Genomic DNA, 18,101 nt, shown 5'->3' on the forward strand with positions numbered 1-18,101 from the left:
TAGACTACTCCTTTTCTCTTGTTTACTTTTCGTAAGGTACGGGAAAAATACGTCATGTATTTTATGTGACGTCATGTTGTGACGAAGAGGTATCCTAAAGGGAATCTTATTTCGACGTTTCAATTGAAACAGCAATGATTTTTTAAAAAATCGTCTAAACTCGGCAGGGGAAGGGTAATAAAATTATTATTTTGGTTTTGGAGTGATATATGTGGATATATTACCTGTTAAGATTTTATATCACCCGAGCCGTTAAATCAGATTTAATAAGGAAGTTGGTAACTTTATTCTTATTATTCTATATTATAAGATGAAATAGGGATATAAGAACAACGAAAAATAGTTTTTAACATCTTGCTGATCTAACTAAAGGAGTATATTTTTGTATTGTACAAATTCAAATTTCATGATAATTCGACACTCTTATTTACAATATTCCATGGAACCATCATGTATTTCTTGGATGTAACAAAGGGATATTTGTAGCTACATAAAGTCCATTTCAAACGCATTTTTGTTCCAAGACATATAAAACAAGGAGCACAATTGCACGGTATACAGCTTACGGCGGTATGGCAGGGCATTGTTTATCTAAAGTTGTAAATGTTTTTTTTTGTGGAGGGACAATAAAAATCGATGACAAATCTAGAACCGCTTTAATTCCTTCATAGTCATTGAACCAACACCTTATGGTCTTATTATTGCGAACTGCTAAAAGTTTACCAGCACGGCTCTGAAAAATGTTAAGTTATAAAAAATAAGAAATGTCTGGCATTTTATTACTCTTTGGGGTTTAGGTATTCCAGAATATTCGAGACATTACCCATTTGACTACCTGTTACATTCATCTTTAAATAAGCATACCATTGACAGTGTAGCACAAATTGTTTGGACTATCCATAACCACCAGCTTCATTTGAAAGAAATCTTGCAAAGAATGCACTATAATATGTTTTATCGGCATTGACTCAAATTTTATAAAATGATAACGATGCACTAAAAAAACTGGTATTGAATGAGACAAAGATTCATTTCTAATATAAAACAGTTTTATTAAATCAAAGTTACATTTTTAAGATTGATTAAATTATTCAGCTTAATATTGTATTGTAAAAGAAACAATATTTCCATATAATTATGTTTGTTTGAAAGTGCTTTTGTCTTTATATCGTTTCTATATTTTAAAGAGTGTGTTAGAAGTATTGTCATCTTATTTAACGAAACATTACAGTTTTATTTATTCTTAACTAAAGGAGAAAAGGGTGTTCTCTTCAACATATATTTCTTGTCTTATGCTTTAATGCACCATGAAAGGCAATGATCGGGTTGTCTGAAGACGTTACTTTCTGGAGCATATCTCGGATAACAACCAACTTTAGCTACACATGATTCTTGTTCGACGTCATATGTCCATATGGCGTTCTTGTACAAACAGGAAACCTCTTCCTCAGCAGTTTCCAAGCAAGAATCGTCAACTGAAAAAATGTAGAACATATACAATATATGTAAAGTATGAAAATTGTTGTCTATGATTTGTATATAAATATTATGGTTCTAATGATTCTATTTCATATTTAGAAAAACCTACAGAGTCCATTATCTTTTAATTTCATTTTTAAAAGTAATTAATAAGTTTTATTACATGTTTTGCAGTAGATTACTGAATTATAACGGTTAATTATATTCTGATAATTTCACAGTAATGATTACCAAATATAATTTCACAGTAGCCGAACTATATTTGGCGTAAAAATAAATTATTTATCATTAATGAATGTTTTTTCAGCGGAAATGTAGTCAATCATAATAAAAAATGTACGTGATAACTGTAGTTCGTAAATATTTACGAACGTTGTGCTGAAAAACATCTAAAATCTAAAAATAATCATGGAATTATATTTTGCTTCAACATTGTGACGTCATTATTTGATGACGTCATGAAGATAAGAGCATGACGTTACGCGGCAAAAATCAGTAAAAAGGTGTAAAAATCGTTAAAAAATCATGAAATAAACAGAAAATTTGTTTGTTTTACATGTAAGATCAAATAATATTTCACTCGTGAACCCCAGCTATTATATTTTCACTCGTGGCTACGCCACTCGTGGAAAATATTGCATCTGGTGTTCACTCGGTGAAATATTTTTCGATCTTACACTGAAACAAACAAATATCCTCTATATAGTTATATGGTATATTCTTAATATCGACATTTTACCTGAAACAGTAAAAATGATTTTTAACATTTTATCATACATCTGAAGAAACAAAAAGGAAATTGTACATGAAATTTAAAGTTTGCTAAGGAACAAATTCTAAATAAAGAAATGATTTTCACAAAATATTAAAGCTTAGAACGTTGATACTCTATAAATGCAATGTGCGTATCTTTATTCTGCAATAATATCGGTTTATGTCTAGTAACAAAGGAAACAGACAGCTTTCCAGCGCGTGCTTTCAAATAACATTGTATAAAACTTTGTCATCTTAAGAAATGATATCAAAAGTGTTTCCATCGAGTTATTTCAATAAAAAGCTCAACCTTACTAAATTATAGTGAATCAAGATACTGAACTTTGATGTTAACAAATAAATATGAAAACACCCGCACAATTATTTGCTCATCATTCAATATATCCTGTAAGATAATTATATGCGGTTGTAAAGCATGAACGTCAATTGGTAGGTAGTTGGTAGTTGGATATTCGAATAACCAACTACCTAATAGCTTAAAGTTGGTTATTCGTAATTACCAACAATTTAACAGATAAAGGAGAGGACCTAGTTGTTTATCTCGCAAATACCAAACTAACAACCAGAGGTTCGAATTACCAACTACATTCAGGTAGGTAGTTGGGAATTCACACAAATAACCAACTGAGTCCCCTGGTCGACGTAGGGAGGCGTGTAGAATTCATCTGTCTTATCATATATCTATTACTTTTTGGTAAAAAATTATTTTCTATTTTTAGAGACTACCTACCAGAAGATCGAGTAACCAACTACCTTCTGGTTGGTAGTTTGGGATTCACGCTAATAACACACTGAGTTCCCTGGTCGATCTCTGGTATAGGTGGTGTTACCATATTATGGAAAACACATATTTAGTTATATAACCGTAACATTTATTTCAGAAAAAATACTTTGTTTTTAGAGGAATATGTGCAATATCCGAATAACCAACTACCTCCCAGTATGTAGTTTTGTATCTAGGCGAAAAACCAGCAGAGTTCCCTGGAGGACATAGGGAGACAGGGTGTTTCAATGTTGAAGAACACATCTATCTTGCTATAAATACGTCATACTTATTCTGGAAAAATATGTTTTTAGGGGTAAACATGCAAATTTCGATTTACCAACTACCTTCTGGTAGATAGTTGTTGATTCACGCGAATAACCAACTGATTAATGGTCAAGCGGTGTAACCGTATTATAGAAAATACATATCTTGTTTTATAACGGTAACATTTCTTAACCATTTACATGCATGCAATATCCGAATTACTAACTTCATTCTGGTACGTAGTTAAGGATTCACACGAATAACCAAATGAATCCAATGGTCGACGTAGAGTGCGGGGTGATACCATTTGGTAGAACACATCTATCTTGCTATATATCCGTTATATTTATTCCGGAAACGTACTTTCTGTTTTGAGGGGAAAATTTGCCAAGTTCGAATAACCAACTACCTTCTGGTTGGTAGTTGGGGATTCATGCGTATAATCAAATGAGTCCCCTGGTCGACGTAGAGTGCGGGGTGATATCATATGGTAGAATTCATCTGTCTGGCCTTCTTTTTTGGGGTTGTTTGTTTGTCTTGCAATATTGATTATTTGGTTAAAAGTTTAAAGGTTTAATTATATCTTATTTTGGACCAAAAAATAATTTTTTTATACTTAGGTTTGTAAAACCCCTTTATAATAAACCCCTAGAAACAACCCGGAATGCGCGGCCATTGAAAGAACTTTTTAGGAACAACTAAAAGTTTTAAATTTAAAAAAAAATTTTAAATTTATTAAAAATCAATGCATTCTCCAAATTTCAATTTCCAAAGGTTTAATTAAAAGGATTCCCCAAAAAGATTAATCAACGGGTTTTGGTGCATTACATTTTTTGTTGATACGGGTTAAAAGGTTACGAATTATTCCGTTCCCGAAAAATTTTTCCCCTTAACAATTTTTTTTCTAAATAAATACTATAAAAATCTTTTCCTTTTTACCAAAGTAATATTTAAATTAAAATTAATTAATAAAAACACTCACCATTACCTAAAAAACAGGAATTACCCCACAATTTGACAAACAGGAAACTTTTTTTTACAAACAGGCCTTTTCTACCAAAACAACTACCCTTTTTGAAACCTATATACGACAGGAACTACTTTAACACTAACCAACAGCAAAAATTTTTGGGGGAAAAAAATTTCAGCCAATTTCAAGTTCAAGAAAATGATAACAGGGAAAAAATTATTAACAAGGGGCCTTTGGCATGGAACATTTCTGACACCAGGGTCACTTGACCCGCCTACTAAAAAATACTAACAACTTCCTACTAAATACTAACAATTGTAACCCAAACAATTAACAAAATTACTAAAAAAACTACTGACATACACACAGGCACTCCCGACACACAGACATACTGACAAAAACAACGACACTACTGACACAGGAACATTACTGAACACAGGTTTACTACTTACACACTGACACACAGGAACTGACATACAGACCACTACTGACATACACAAGGCACTACTGATACACAGTCACACAGAACACACTAACACGTACGACACTACTGATACACAGGGCACTACTGACACACTGATAAACAGGGCACCACTGACACAAAGGACACTACTGATACACAGGATACTACTTACACACTGACACAAGGCACTACTGATACACAGACACACAGGACACTACTGCTACACAGGGCACTACTGACACACAGGACACTACTGTCATACAGGGCACTACTGACACACAGGGCACTACTGACACACAGGACACTACTGACACACAGGGCACTACTGACATACAGGACACTTCTGACACACAGGGCACTACTGACACACACAGGGCACTACCGATACACTGACACACAGGGCACTACTGACACAGCACAGGGCACTACCGATACACTGACACACAGGGCACTACTACTGATACACAGACACACAGGACACTACTGACATACAGGGCACTACTGACACACAGGGCACTACTGACACACAGGGCACTACTGACATACAGTATACTACTGACATACATAACACTTCTATATACAGGGCACTACGGACATAACAGGACACTTCTGACATACAGGACCACTACTGACACACAAGGACACTACTGACACACTGACCTGACACACAAGGGGGGGGAAACAACTTTTTAAACTTTTCCAAAAAAAACCCACCCACTGGCCTGACACGACATGACATTTACTCCACACCTAGAAACACAGACGCACCACTGACACCACAGGACACTACTAACACACTGATTACACAGGCACTACTGACACATAGAGCCCACTACTGACACAGTTACTAATGTCACACTGCCATACAGGACTCACCACATGTTGTCCTCAAAAACACAAGTATTTTTAGAATAAATGCAAACGCAAGATTAGATGTGTTTCTTCATTTTTCTCCATATGTCTCCATATAATGGAATCAGTTGGTTATTCGCGTGTATCACAACTTCAATCCAAAAGGTAGTTGGTTATTGGAACACTATATGTATTCAAAAATAACAGTAAAAAATAAGAATAAAAGTAACAAATATATGGCAAAATGGATTAATTCTCGGCTCCCTATGTCAACCAAAGGACCTAGATGGTAATTCGCGTAAATCAACAACTACCTACCAGAAGTAAGTTGGTAATTCGAACTTTGCATGTTTTCCCCATTAAAAGATACTTTCCAAAATAAATGTAACGGATTTATAACAAGAAAGATGGTATTTCCCCTTAACCAGGGGACTCAGTTGGTTATTCGTGCGAATACCAAACTACCAACTGGAAGGTATTTGGTAATTCGTACTTTGCATGTTGTCCATCAAAACAAAAGAACATTTCCGGATTAAAAATAACGGATATATAACAAGAAAGATCTGTTCTTTTAAATGAAAACACCTTACCTTCTTTTGTCAACCAGGGGACTCAGTTGGTAATTATCGCGTATACCCAACTACCTACTTGGTTTAAACATATATATTTCACCTCGATTGCGAAACAAGTTATTGCAACTTATATTAATCACTTTCGAGTCCGCTTCCTGGAACCAACCAGTACTGGTGTCATATGAAGAAACATGGTCGTGATCCGAGTAGGGCTCGAACGAACCCATGATCTCTGGGTTGAGAGGCAGACACCTTAACCACTACCTACTTAAAAGTAATTGGTAAATCGAACTTTGAATGTTTTCCCCTCAATTCAGAAAGTATTTTTTTAGCAATTCACGTGAATTACCAACACAAAGTCCCCTGGTCGTCGTAGGTAGTCAGGGTGATAACATTTGGTAGAATTCACCAATCTTGTCATATAAACATGTTAAGTTCAAATTACCAACTACCTGCCGGTATGTAGTTGGGAATTCGCGTGAATAACTAACTAGGTCCCCTCCTTTATTCTGTGATTAAAAATGTATGATATGTTTAAGCTATTGATAGTGGATATAATTACCAAGGACCAGTTGTTTAATACTTGGGAATTACCAATTACTAACAACCAGCTAGTAGGTAGTTGGTTATTCGAATATTCAAGTACCAACTACCTACCTAAGTAACACTCATTTGTTGAGCAGTAAAATTATGGTACAAACTAGTGATTAATGCTAACATTACTACAACTTAATATTTTCTTAGTAGCGAAATATATATTTATATATTACCATTTTTTTCTCCAGCAATTGCACTTGACAGCATTACATATACCAAACACAGAATGAAAATGTTTCCTAGAACTATCTTCATGTTTTCCTTTTATCCTTTTATCTTTTTTCCTGAAATACAAAACATATTTTAATTTAAGTAGTTAAATTCACATTCAACATTATGTTATTTATTTCAGTTAAAATATACCAAAACAACACATATTTCTTTAATAATTACCAGTTTCGACTGTTGTCTTCATCAGAATAACGTACAAAGTATTTGACGTCACGTCCGTTAGGACGCCAACGTCAACGTGACAAATTTGCGCAAAAACGTGAATGTAAAGTAATTAACAAATAGATATGGATCAAAAAGATACAGCGGGAATTAATAATAGAACTATATTTATACAATATACAGCAGAGAAAAATGATAAAACCCAACATACCTATAATTATGTCAAAATATATCATATAATTTTATATATACATTCACGGGAATTAGCGAGAAAGCATTATTTTAATTAGCCAGCAAGTTATCTAGAATAATAAAAAAGATAATAATAATAATAACAACAACATTATCCATCTACATATCTCTCCAATAATCATTCATCATCACCAACACCAATAAAATTAATTCAGTTCAGTCAATAGTATACATGTAGTCTTTAAACTGCGTCAAAAATTGTCTGGTACTTATTGTGAAAATGCACAAATAATAAACAAGATCAACAAGCGCGAAAGGCGGCGTTGAATATGAGATAACGTACATAGATACGTTGGATGGTAAAAGATCCAATCTTCATTGTAAATACGTGTTATTATATATTGTCGTAATTTAAACAGTAATTTACATTACTTTCCTTTAACACTTGCCATCTTTAGGCGTCAAAATTGTACAGAAATGTAAAATAAAGCCAAAAAGGTGTAACAAATGCTTATGGACTAATATTTGCTTACAAAATTTTAATTTTTATGTAGAATATTTTTCTTATTCCTTGAAAACTAAATAAAAAAAGATTATGGTAAGTGAATATACCAATCAGTTTTTAAAGGTCTGTAAAACTACAAAATTCAATAAAAATGGTTTAAATAATGTACTCACTATGAACTGCTGAAGTGCCACCGCTCATCAATTGTGGTCAGATTTTGATTAATTCATCATCAGAAAGACCACGTGACTGTAACATGTTGGGCATGATAAGGTCAAAAACATGTCGTCTGCTGACAGGATGCTACCAGTGACGCCACTGGCTAAATTCTAGCACAATCTGTCAATGGCGCTTGTCAGAAAATACGAAAACAATGGGTTTTGAAAAAAAAGAAAACATGTAAAATTTAGGGCGAAAATTTTAGAAAAGCAAATAAAAGAAAAAAGCTTATTAAAGAAAAAGGTTGGGGAACTTAAAGGTCCTGTGAAATTCTTGATTTGAGACAAATTTTCCTTTGGCAAACCCCCATTAAATTGTGTTTTTAAAACTAATTTCGGTGCAACACAAACTTTTATTGAAAATAAAATTTAAAATTGTCTCCTTATGTACAGAAATTTAAAATGTAAAAGAAAAATAAATTTTAATTGAGTTTAAAAGTATTTTTTTTTCAAAAGAAGTTGCCTTTTATCCTTACCCCAACAAAATGAATTAAGAATTTAAAAGTTTGATATTTAAAAATTACATTATTATATATTTCGTTAGTTCAATTCTTTAAAAATTAAACAATAATTTTTTTTAATTTTAATTTATTTAAAATTAATGTAGGTAAGAATAAATTGAAAATTTTTTTATGTGTATGCTTAAAATTTAGTTTTTTTCAAATTAAATTTTTTCATTATTTAAATTTTATCTAAGGTTTTTTATATTCTGAATCAAATTGGGGTTTCAAGATATTTATCCGTATTAAGTTCATTTTGGACAATTGTCTGTTTCATCAAATTTTTAATTTTTTTAAAGTGAAAGTCTCATAAACAAAGTAAGCTCAAAAAATATCGAGAAAAAACCCTTTGTTATTTTAATGAGTCTGGAATCATTTCCTTTATAATTCTTTTAAACAAAACCCGCTTGAAAATTTGAAAATTTTTTTAAAAACAATGCTTACGATATTTGAAAAAGGGAAAAACGAAAAGGTTTTTAAACAATCTGTTGCATTGGTCAGCTAATCTGTCATACTTATTCTTCATCTACCCACATGTATATAATAAATAAAAATAAAAAAGACACAACTTGTCATTTGTACATGTAGCATCTGCCGCTGGTCCCGATTTGTTTTTCAAGCACGTTTATTTTGAGTTTTGATTTGAAAGATAAAAGGTTGGTTGGTTGTGTTCTTTAATTGTATCTTAAAATAGTTTGTCATATTTTTATTTCACTTTTTATCAAATGAAAAAAAAAACACTACGAAAATTAAAAAAAAAAGAATTTTGAATAACCCTTATTAAGTTGAAACTTAAAATGCTTTTTATAAAATTTACAAACAATAAAATTATGTTGTTTAAATAATGAAAAGGTTGTTTTTCGAAACAGTTTTAATATATAGAATGTAATGCTGCTATTGTTTGAGGGTTTCAACCGTTTAAATGTGCTTTTCAAGGAATCATACAAATATTTTCCTTTCATACAGATATTTGTATAAGTATGATATTTTTTTTATTTAAATAATAAATTCGTAAAATATAGGTTGCAAATATATATAATCGCTTTATACACTAAGTAATTTAATCAATTTACATCAAATGCATTATATATTTATGAAAAATTTGTTCCATGATAATAGAAAACTTGTTAAAAATCATGTAAATACTTCTTGAAGATTGAATGGTAATTCATTTATCTAAAAAAAATGAATATTTATGGAAAATTAATTCACTGAGAAAAATAAAACACAAAAGAAACAAGCGTATTAAATGTCACGATACAGATTTGAAAAGATACAATATTAATGTGACCTACTCTGTAACTGTGTCGAGTAAGCGGTAAAATTATTAAAGGCACATTACGCCTCAGAGCAGATATGCTTTTACTTCTTTAGAAAGGCAAACATACACTTTATAATGATTAAATAAATGTAATGGTTTTAGCGAATGTTAGTTACTTTTTTACCTGACGAAAGTAGCGATGAATGTGAAATAATTTGTCGTTAAAGTAGCAAAATGTGAACAAAGTAGTATTTTGACTTCAATACAAATTACTAATTCACTACTACTTTACTTATTGCCAAAAAATGTGTCGACATAACTGTAAAATTATGAATATCGTAGTCAATAAATTAATATTTTACATTTCTTATTAATAGAAGACAGAATGAAAGTTCAGCTGATTATTTTGGGACTCTGTATGATAAGTGGTATTGTACATGCTGGTGAAGACGAGGACTCGGACTCCGGACCTTCAACAGAACAACGTGAGTTATATATTTGATTAACCATTTCACTGTATATCTTGTACGTCATACATGTATCTATTTTTTCATTGCCATCGTAAAAGGACGGCGTGCAAAAAAGTCAGTTTTTAAAATCGAAATCTGAAATTAGAAAATTTGTATCCATATATATCTATCTGCTCTTCAATCTTTGATTTGTAACACCTATTTGTATTGATAACTTTTTGATTGTTGCAAGAAATTAACTTTCCTTCAAGTTCATATGCCATTTAAGCAGAATGAACTCTCCGTTAAAGTATAAATCGATTGATGTAGAAATGGCAAATAACACATAGGTTGCAAAGAAATCGTCGAATGTTTACAGAATTGTTTTAATCTTTTCCCTAAAGGGACTCAACTGAGGTTTTTCGACTTGACGGAACTGAAAATATTTTTTCAAGACTTCGTTTACCATTTTTATACCAGTTGATAAAGTTCTCTATCAATAACTTATGTACGAAATTTCAGATCTTTTGCTCATTCCGTGTTTCTCAAATAATCCTTTTTAACTGTGCAAAATGACCTTAAAATGAAAAGTGTTTAAATGCTTTAACACAAACCGGACTAAAAATCCTAGCAATTATTGTTCTACTTTAATTCTGAGTATATTTATTTTTTTCATATCTTTTTCCATTTTAACTGCTCCAGTTGATCTATGTCAGATTTTCAGTTGTTTATGTTTCCCGCGACGTTTTGAACTCAGATAAGCTTTCTGTTCATACTCTTATGTCGCAAAAATCTTTGCCTTGGAAAATAGCACCCTTTTTCTTCACAATTGCTGATATGTACACAGTTTTCATATAAAATATCTATGTATTTTACAGTTGACCCCTACTGCTTAGAGCCTCCGCCCACAATTGACCCTCCCTGTGACGAGACAAAGATTTGGACCTTCGACCTCGATTTGAAGAAATGTGTTGAAATGAACGGTTGTTTTGAGGAGGCAGGGCCAGAATACAACATGTTTATGACAGAAATCGAATGTCATAGATGGTGTCCAGTTTGAAATTGATCGTTGATCGGAAAATAAAAGAATATATTCGTTGGATAGAACTGATTTCATTGTTATCTTTTTAATGTTAGATTGCTGATTTGGTTGAAAAATATTGTCAGTTTACAAGTCCCAAGAAGTTGACAACACTTAGTATCTTGTTCTTTTAGTAAATGTGAATCATGATGAGCCGGTAAATATCGACTTAAGTCCGGTATAATCATTATATCAAACACGAAACCGCTGACCGTTTTCGTATACCTATTTTTAGTACTTTTGTCACGTGAGAGGGTGTTTTCCACTGTGATATTATTATCTTAGAAATACCAAAATGGCGACAGATAAAAATGCTCAATAAGGCCTGCAGTCCTTCAGACGTCAACTTGTTTCACACAGTGTTAGTACTAGTTTTTTTGTGATGACATGTTTTAATGCTGCATAAGATATGATGACATATAGGCCCATTGGGCGGGTGAATATTTTTTAATTTTAAGTATACTTTAGTACTTCGAATCAGGTGCGATGCTGTTCGTTCGGTTTCCTGTCGGGGACTATGATTTTTACACGCCAGAAAACTATTTTGCTAGCTATGTAACGAAAGGTCTGTGGCTCGCATGTTCGAGCTTGAAATGATACACGATGTTGCGTCTAAGGTCTTCCCACATCAGTAAAGTTTAAAAGTCGCCAACATAACAAAAATGTAGCAAGAATGTGCGAAAAACTCAAGTTAACGTTTTAAAAAGGCATTATCAAATTAAATTGAGAATTTGATAGTTTACTGTAATGAATTTCAATACTACACAGGCCTTATTTAAACTGCCAGCAGAAAAAGTTTAATGACAAGCAACTTTAACAGAGAAGGTAAGTAACTCAAAGATCTTGCATATGTGAAGAAATCACAAGTTATGTTTCCTTAACTGAAACTGCACCTAAATAGTTAATGTCTAATTTACGCGCTGACCTAAATGCCGCAGGTATAAGTGGAAGGGGGTTTCTTCTGATTCGATTTCGATCTGTTCAATATTTTTAAAGGGGTAAAGGCTAATTCACACAAACACTACTCGATTACTAGGCTATTTCTTATTTCATTTTTTCTATGTTTTTATTATATGTGAATTTTATCATTATTGTAACCTATATCTTAAATGGACTCGTCCATTTTACAATCTTTATGAAACCACTCATCGTTTCTAGGGTCTTTGTCTGCACTTGTCGCACGAGAAAATTCACAGTTAAGTATTTCATCATTTGTGATACTTACCTCTGCTAACTATCAGTCCACATCAGGGAAATTTCTTTGAACATCATACTCTTCTCAAGGCAAAAATAGCAATCGAAATTCAAAAGGAAAGAATTTTTACACATTTTACTGTTTATTGCCCAAGACATGGCATTTAAAAAACATTTAAAAATTACAAATAACACAGTACATCTTTAATTAGTACACATGCATGTATTTCCTTGACAAAATCAAGTTATCAATATAATTATCCTCTTTTATTGATTAAAAGGTGACAACACTGATATTTTAAGGGTTTTTTTGTTTATTTTCAATTTGATAACTTCGAAATAAAAAACCCTACCTAGGAAGTCATTTTATTCAAACAAGTGTACCAAATTGCTAAGCTGTACAAACTTTAAGCGGGTGTTTCTGCTCCGAAAACAAAACTTTAAACAGCATTTCTCCAGATTTATTTAAAATATGTATTGAATTACTTACTTAAGTAGATCTATATGTTTGTATTAAAATATATCTATAAATGACAATATGCCATTAATATCATTGTTTAAAAATCATTGCATTGACTGTTTTAAGTCATTTTGATTTTAATACATTTCAATAACAATGTTGGACATACACAAACTGCTTATAAAATAAAACAAAATATTTAATAAAATAAATATCTCTTCTTTAGTCTTAGTAACTATAAACGGAATTTTTTTAATGAAATATAACTCTTTACCTGTTAAAAACCACACAAAAGGAAATGTAGACCAACGTTTTTTAAAAATCCAGTTTTCCCGATTTTAAAATAAATCTGGAGATATGCATTCATAAAGTTAACAAACGAAATCAGCAGAAACATTCCGACAAGTTAGCATATAATACAGCAAATATAAAATCATGCAGTAAACACATAAATAAATAGACACAAAAACGTAAGACAAAAAAATGCGTAGTTGAATGCATCAGTAATGTTTATAAATATAATGACAAACAATAATACTTTTTAGAAAAAAAAGTCGCCATCAAGACTTTCAAGCTGTGTTCGAGATCAGAGAACGTTCAATATAAAAACATTTATTTTGATTCTCAGAAAAAAATGCCCGCCAAAACGCCGTCTGCAACTCCACTTCCGCCAATGACAAAACGCAACTCCGTATTAGAGAGTACAATTATTGTTTCTCAAATTGTCTCCCTTGGTACTGCTCTGCACGTAAACACCGGTAACTGTAAGGGGTATTTGTTCGTATAAAGCCTAGGATCTGCCGAAGGAAGTTCCTCTTCGACAGGGGGCGTAAACTCTATTCTCTGTAACATTGACGTCAGTAGGAGAAATAACCTTGACATTGCAAAATCTTCACCAGGACAACGTCTCTTACCAACAGAGAAAGGTATTAACCTGAAGAAAAGAAAATGAAAATGTATAGCTATACATGATTTTGTTTCTGCTACCGTCACAATCAAATGAGTGAAAAAATGTTTTTTACAATACAGAACCAAGACTGACGAGTTTGCCCCCAGATGAAAACGTAAGCAGACGTAATACTTGCAAGTATTCGGATATACTTACTTACTTATTTATTCGGATAAATTATAGTAATTTAACTTTGAATATTGTGTCAACACTTACGTTCGCCTCAACTGATGATCTGCTGGTAAAAGCTGACCATCCTCCGTTAAAAACCTTTCTGGTCTAAACACCCAAGGGTCGCCCCATACTGCCTCATCGTGATGAATACCCCATATGTTGGGAAAAATCTAAAATAGTGAAAAAAGTATAATAATGATAACTTTCGAACGTTAATCTGTCCAAAATGGTTAGTATCGACTGACCTATATAACAAAAACATATCTGCTTGATTGCCAAAACTTTTTTTCGATTTTGTGAGCAGTTAACTTTCAAAACATAATCTGCGTAGCAACGTCACAAACCAGGCTAGGTATCACACAGAAAATCTGTATTCAATTTTATTTCGAGAATATTTTTTTATTATCCTTTGCAGATTTTTCCATTTAAGAGCTTATACTTGATCTATGTAAGAATTTTAAACTTTATGTTTTTAAAAAGGCTTTTTGACCTCGGTGGAGCTCCTTTATATTTGATTTTATTTACCGAGCTTTATGTTGGCAAAGTCACTTTCATTAAATCTGTAATATTAGATTTTTGTATATATCGGGATGACGCAGATCTTTATGGAAGATCTAACAAATAATCAAATTATCAGCGTGCAGTAAAATTATATAAATGCTTTCCAGATTAAGTCTTATTTCTAGATTTCTAAAAGGTCTATTGCTTTACGTTTCCACTTACCCCGGAATCTTTTTCAATTAAATGACCATCAAGAACGACATCTTTGTTGCTTTTGTGGGGTATAGCCAATGGCGTCTGACTGACGTATCGCAACATTTCCATTATGACTGCTTCCGTGTATGGCATCTGGTTCCGGTGCGAGGAGCATGGGATAGATGACGTACCTATAACGTCATCGATTTCTGTGTGAACACGTGACTGAACATTTTGGTGATGGCACATCAGTAAAATAAGCATGCGTACGCTTTTCATCATCTCCGACATTCCTGGGGTGATAAAAGAGAGGTTTTAATTTGAGTCCAGTATGGATAAGATTTTTATCAATTTATAGACACAAACGACGAAGATTAGGAAGCAAAAGAACCAATGTTGTTCCATGTCAAAAATCGACACAATTCGATCATCGTCGGAACCCACGTTACACGTACATTTGTATACGGTAAATAGTCTGGGTTACCGAGTGGTAGATTGAATTATAAAAACGGTGTAGGAGTGTCTAGAACCGTACACAGAAAAAGTAATAACCACAATAATCATTTATTCATAATGCAGCAACATGGTTACGAAACACGTTATTACTTTTCACGTGTCTACGGGGATTACTCGTACAATTTCAAAAGCAACAACAAATTAAATACGAGTATGCATGCCAGATTTTTACACATAGCTAATAAACCATAAAGATAACTATATATCTATAAATAGATAATAATACAGTAAATTACATGTTCATATATATAAATAGTAACATAATATTTCTGAAGTCAAGTTAACTGTGACATTTTTTCTAAACTTGATCCATATTTTTCACCTTTTACGTATATCTAATTATATTGTCTTAATCTATTATAATCAGTTTGCTATTGAAATATGAAAAACAATTTTGCTATCAAATATACAATTATTTAAGCTGAAAAGTATTGAAATATATATTTTACATTGTTTTCCAAAGTTAAAGGGACTCCCCTGTGGTTTTTTGACATGACAGGCCTGGAAATAAATTTTCGATATTGATGTTCCATTTCAAGAAGGTCTAGACCAATAACTTGTGTGCTAACTTTCAAATCATTAACTCACTCTGTTTTTCAAGAATGATTATTCTAATTGTGAAAAATTACCAAAAATTACATCAGGCTTATAAAAACACACAAATAATTTTATATTAATTATCTTTTAATCATTTTCTGTTTTAAGTTACCCAGCTTATTTATGTCAGAAATTCAAGTTTTGTGTTTTTAGGCTTTTTGGGCCTCAGTGGGGTTCCTTTAACAAACATGTGAGACACACAAAAAAGAAGATTTTATAGATGTACGTATTGTCGTATTCTAGGGCCAAATTGAGGTGTAGCAAATATATTGCTAAAACAGAACAACCAACGGCATGTAGATAGTTTTAAAACATTCTTTAAACGCAAGATAATATAAAAATGATTTAACGATTCAATAAATATTGGGTTTGAATTTACAATTTTCAATGCGTCTGTCTTAAACTATTGAAGTAGACCATTTTTCTTCTCTTTTTTTAATATTTTTTTTATAAACAAATACTTTTTACATGATAAAATAATAAAGTAGAAAATAATGTTCTAATATCACGGATATTTCAGATCATCTTATCTAACATAGAGGCTTCAAATTAAAACAATAAATTTTGTGGAGTCCCTTAAACAAGGTATAAATTTAGATTCGTGGTTTTACGAATATTTGAACACCTGTCTTAAATGTTTGATATAAGCTTAATATATGATTTTAGTCTCGTTTGATTTTTAAATTAAAATATGATTGCCCGGTAACGCTCTCTAACTTGTCATTGGCGTTTTTTATGGTTTTGTTACAGGATCAACTAAAACTAGCTTGATTTTTTTTCAATTGTCTAAGCAAAATAAAAATTCAAGATTATAAGTTACAATTAACATACTAAATTTTCGATATCTGAATCTTTTAGTAGTCAGTGGTCACGTGATATATTCAAAACAATAAGTATCAAAATTGCATATGCAGCCATTGTTATTTTTATAATATTTATAAATTAGATATTATTTTCTTGGAAGCTGGAAGCATCATTTGTGAATAAAATATAAGTATAAAGATCGACGGTTGCGAGGTTCACCGAAAGGTACCCCCGAAACACCAAGTCTTACAAAACCGCCGGAAATGTGCACAGCAGGGCACCGGACAGAAACTAAAGACACATATCGGGAAAGGTACAAAAGGCGTACCCGGGAGGGGCAGCGAAACTAACTACGTTACGTTACGTTACGTCACGTTAATAACAACCAATAAGGATTTAGTTACCTGCTGCTACAGTGTCGTACATAAGACCTTTAATATAGTCGTCTGTTAGCCAACTTTCACCTTTCGTCTGCATCTCCTCGTGCTGTAATTTTAAGCAGACGTCAACCAAGCCCCGTACACGACCTTCCTGGTAGGTGCTCTGTTAGGACAAAGTTTATCATACAATATTTAAAACACATTCATATAATCTCACAAGTTTCTCGATTACCCGATAATTATGCTATAAATGTATAATTTGAAATAAATATTTGAGACAATTTACAAAACAATGTGCTCGACAAATGACGATAATATTTGCCTAATTTACGGACATTTAAAAAATCCACATTTGAAAGGTCTAATATTTGTGAAAATATCCTGTTTTCAACCCAATGTTTTAAGCATACTGGTGTTTAAGAAAAACGCCATTTAAACATATATGTGTATACTCATAGGATAAGTTTGAATATTTAATAGATTTGTTAAATTTTCCCAATTTTCTGATGGGTACAAATTTAATAATTCCAATTTTCAAACTTATCGCATAGATCTATAATTACAGACATACTTTTTGCGTATCGAAATATCTTCTCGCAACTCCATCTCGAGCCTTAATCGTTTCCCGGAAAATGTTTCCATATTTGCCTGGTAGAAATCTCAGAAATGGTAGCAGCCTCAACGGTGCGTCTATGCTTGGTTCCAGTAGGGTGTACAAATGGTCTATCAGTTCCCATAGCAACTGGGAGTCTGGGTCGTCTGCTGGCACAGTTTCGCCAATCAGCTGAAAATATATTATGTTCAAACATGTAAATATCACCATAAAGAAAGAAAATACAAACAATGTAATTCATAACTTAAAAAATTGGACATTTTAGATTGTGTCGCAAAAACGTTATGGAAATGTCGTAAAATTTTTTGAGAAACAAAATCTTTGGTATCCTCGACTCTTAACTAAAAATTGCGGTGTAGCTTGATATTAACCGAATACGAAT

General features: G+C 32.2%; 1 protein-coding gene and 1 long non-coding RNA gene across 4 annotated transcripts in view; both read right to left on the reverse strand.

Annotated features, from left to right (window-relative positions):
- Positions 1 to 1,020: 1,020 nt before the first annotated feature.
- Positions 1,021 to 7,213, reverse strand: LOC132741773 (uncharacterized). The gene is made up of 3 exons (XR_009627331.1): positions 7,131 to 7,213; positions 6,911 to 7,021; positions 1,021 to 1,475 (listed from the first exon to the last, which is right to left on the reverse strand). It is a non-coding gene; the product is annotated as an uncharacterized LOC132741773 (long non-coding RNA).
- Positions 7,214 to 12,650: 5,437 nt separating this feature from the next.
- LOC132741779 (cytochrome P450 2U1-like) overlaps positions 12,651 to 18,101 on the reverse strand; it is a 36,532-nt gene continuing 31,081 nt past the window's right edge. Inside the window, exons 2-6 of one of the 3 annotated variants that reach the window (XM_060730051.1) lie at positions 17,678 to 17,890; positions 17,131 to 17,269; positions 14,837 to 15,102; positions 14,156 to 14,283; positions 12,651 to 13,924 (exon numbers count right to left, since the gene is read on the reverse strand). In XM_060730051.1, coding sequence (XP_060586034.1) covers positions 13,708 to 13,924; positions 14,156 to 14,283; positions 14,837 to 15,102; positions 17,131 to 17,269; positions 17,678 to 17,890 — 963 coding nt within the window. In that variant the 3' untranslated portion in view covers positions 12,651 to 13,707. The remainder of the gene's footprint in view (positions 13,925 to 14,155; positions 14,284 to 14,836; positions 15,103 to 17,130; positions 17,270 to 17,677; positions 17,891 to 18,101) is intronic. The other 2 variants (XM_060730042.1, XM_060730058.1) reach the window with 2 other exon arrangements.

This window comes from Ruditapes philippinarum, unplaced genomic scaffold, assembly GCF_026571515.1.
Source record: "Ruditapes philippinarum isolate M1 unplaced genomic scaffold, ASM2657151v2 ctg720_1_1_1_1, whole genome shotgun sequence".
NCBI classification, from domain to species: domain Eukaryota; kingdom Metazoa; phylum Mollusca; class Bivalvia; order Venerida; family Veneridae; genus Ruditapes; species Ruditapes philippinarum.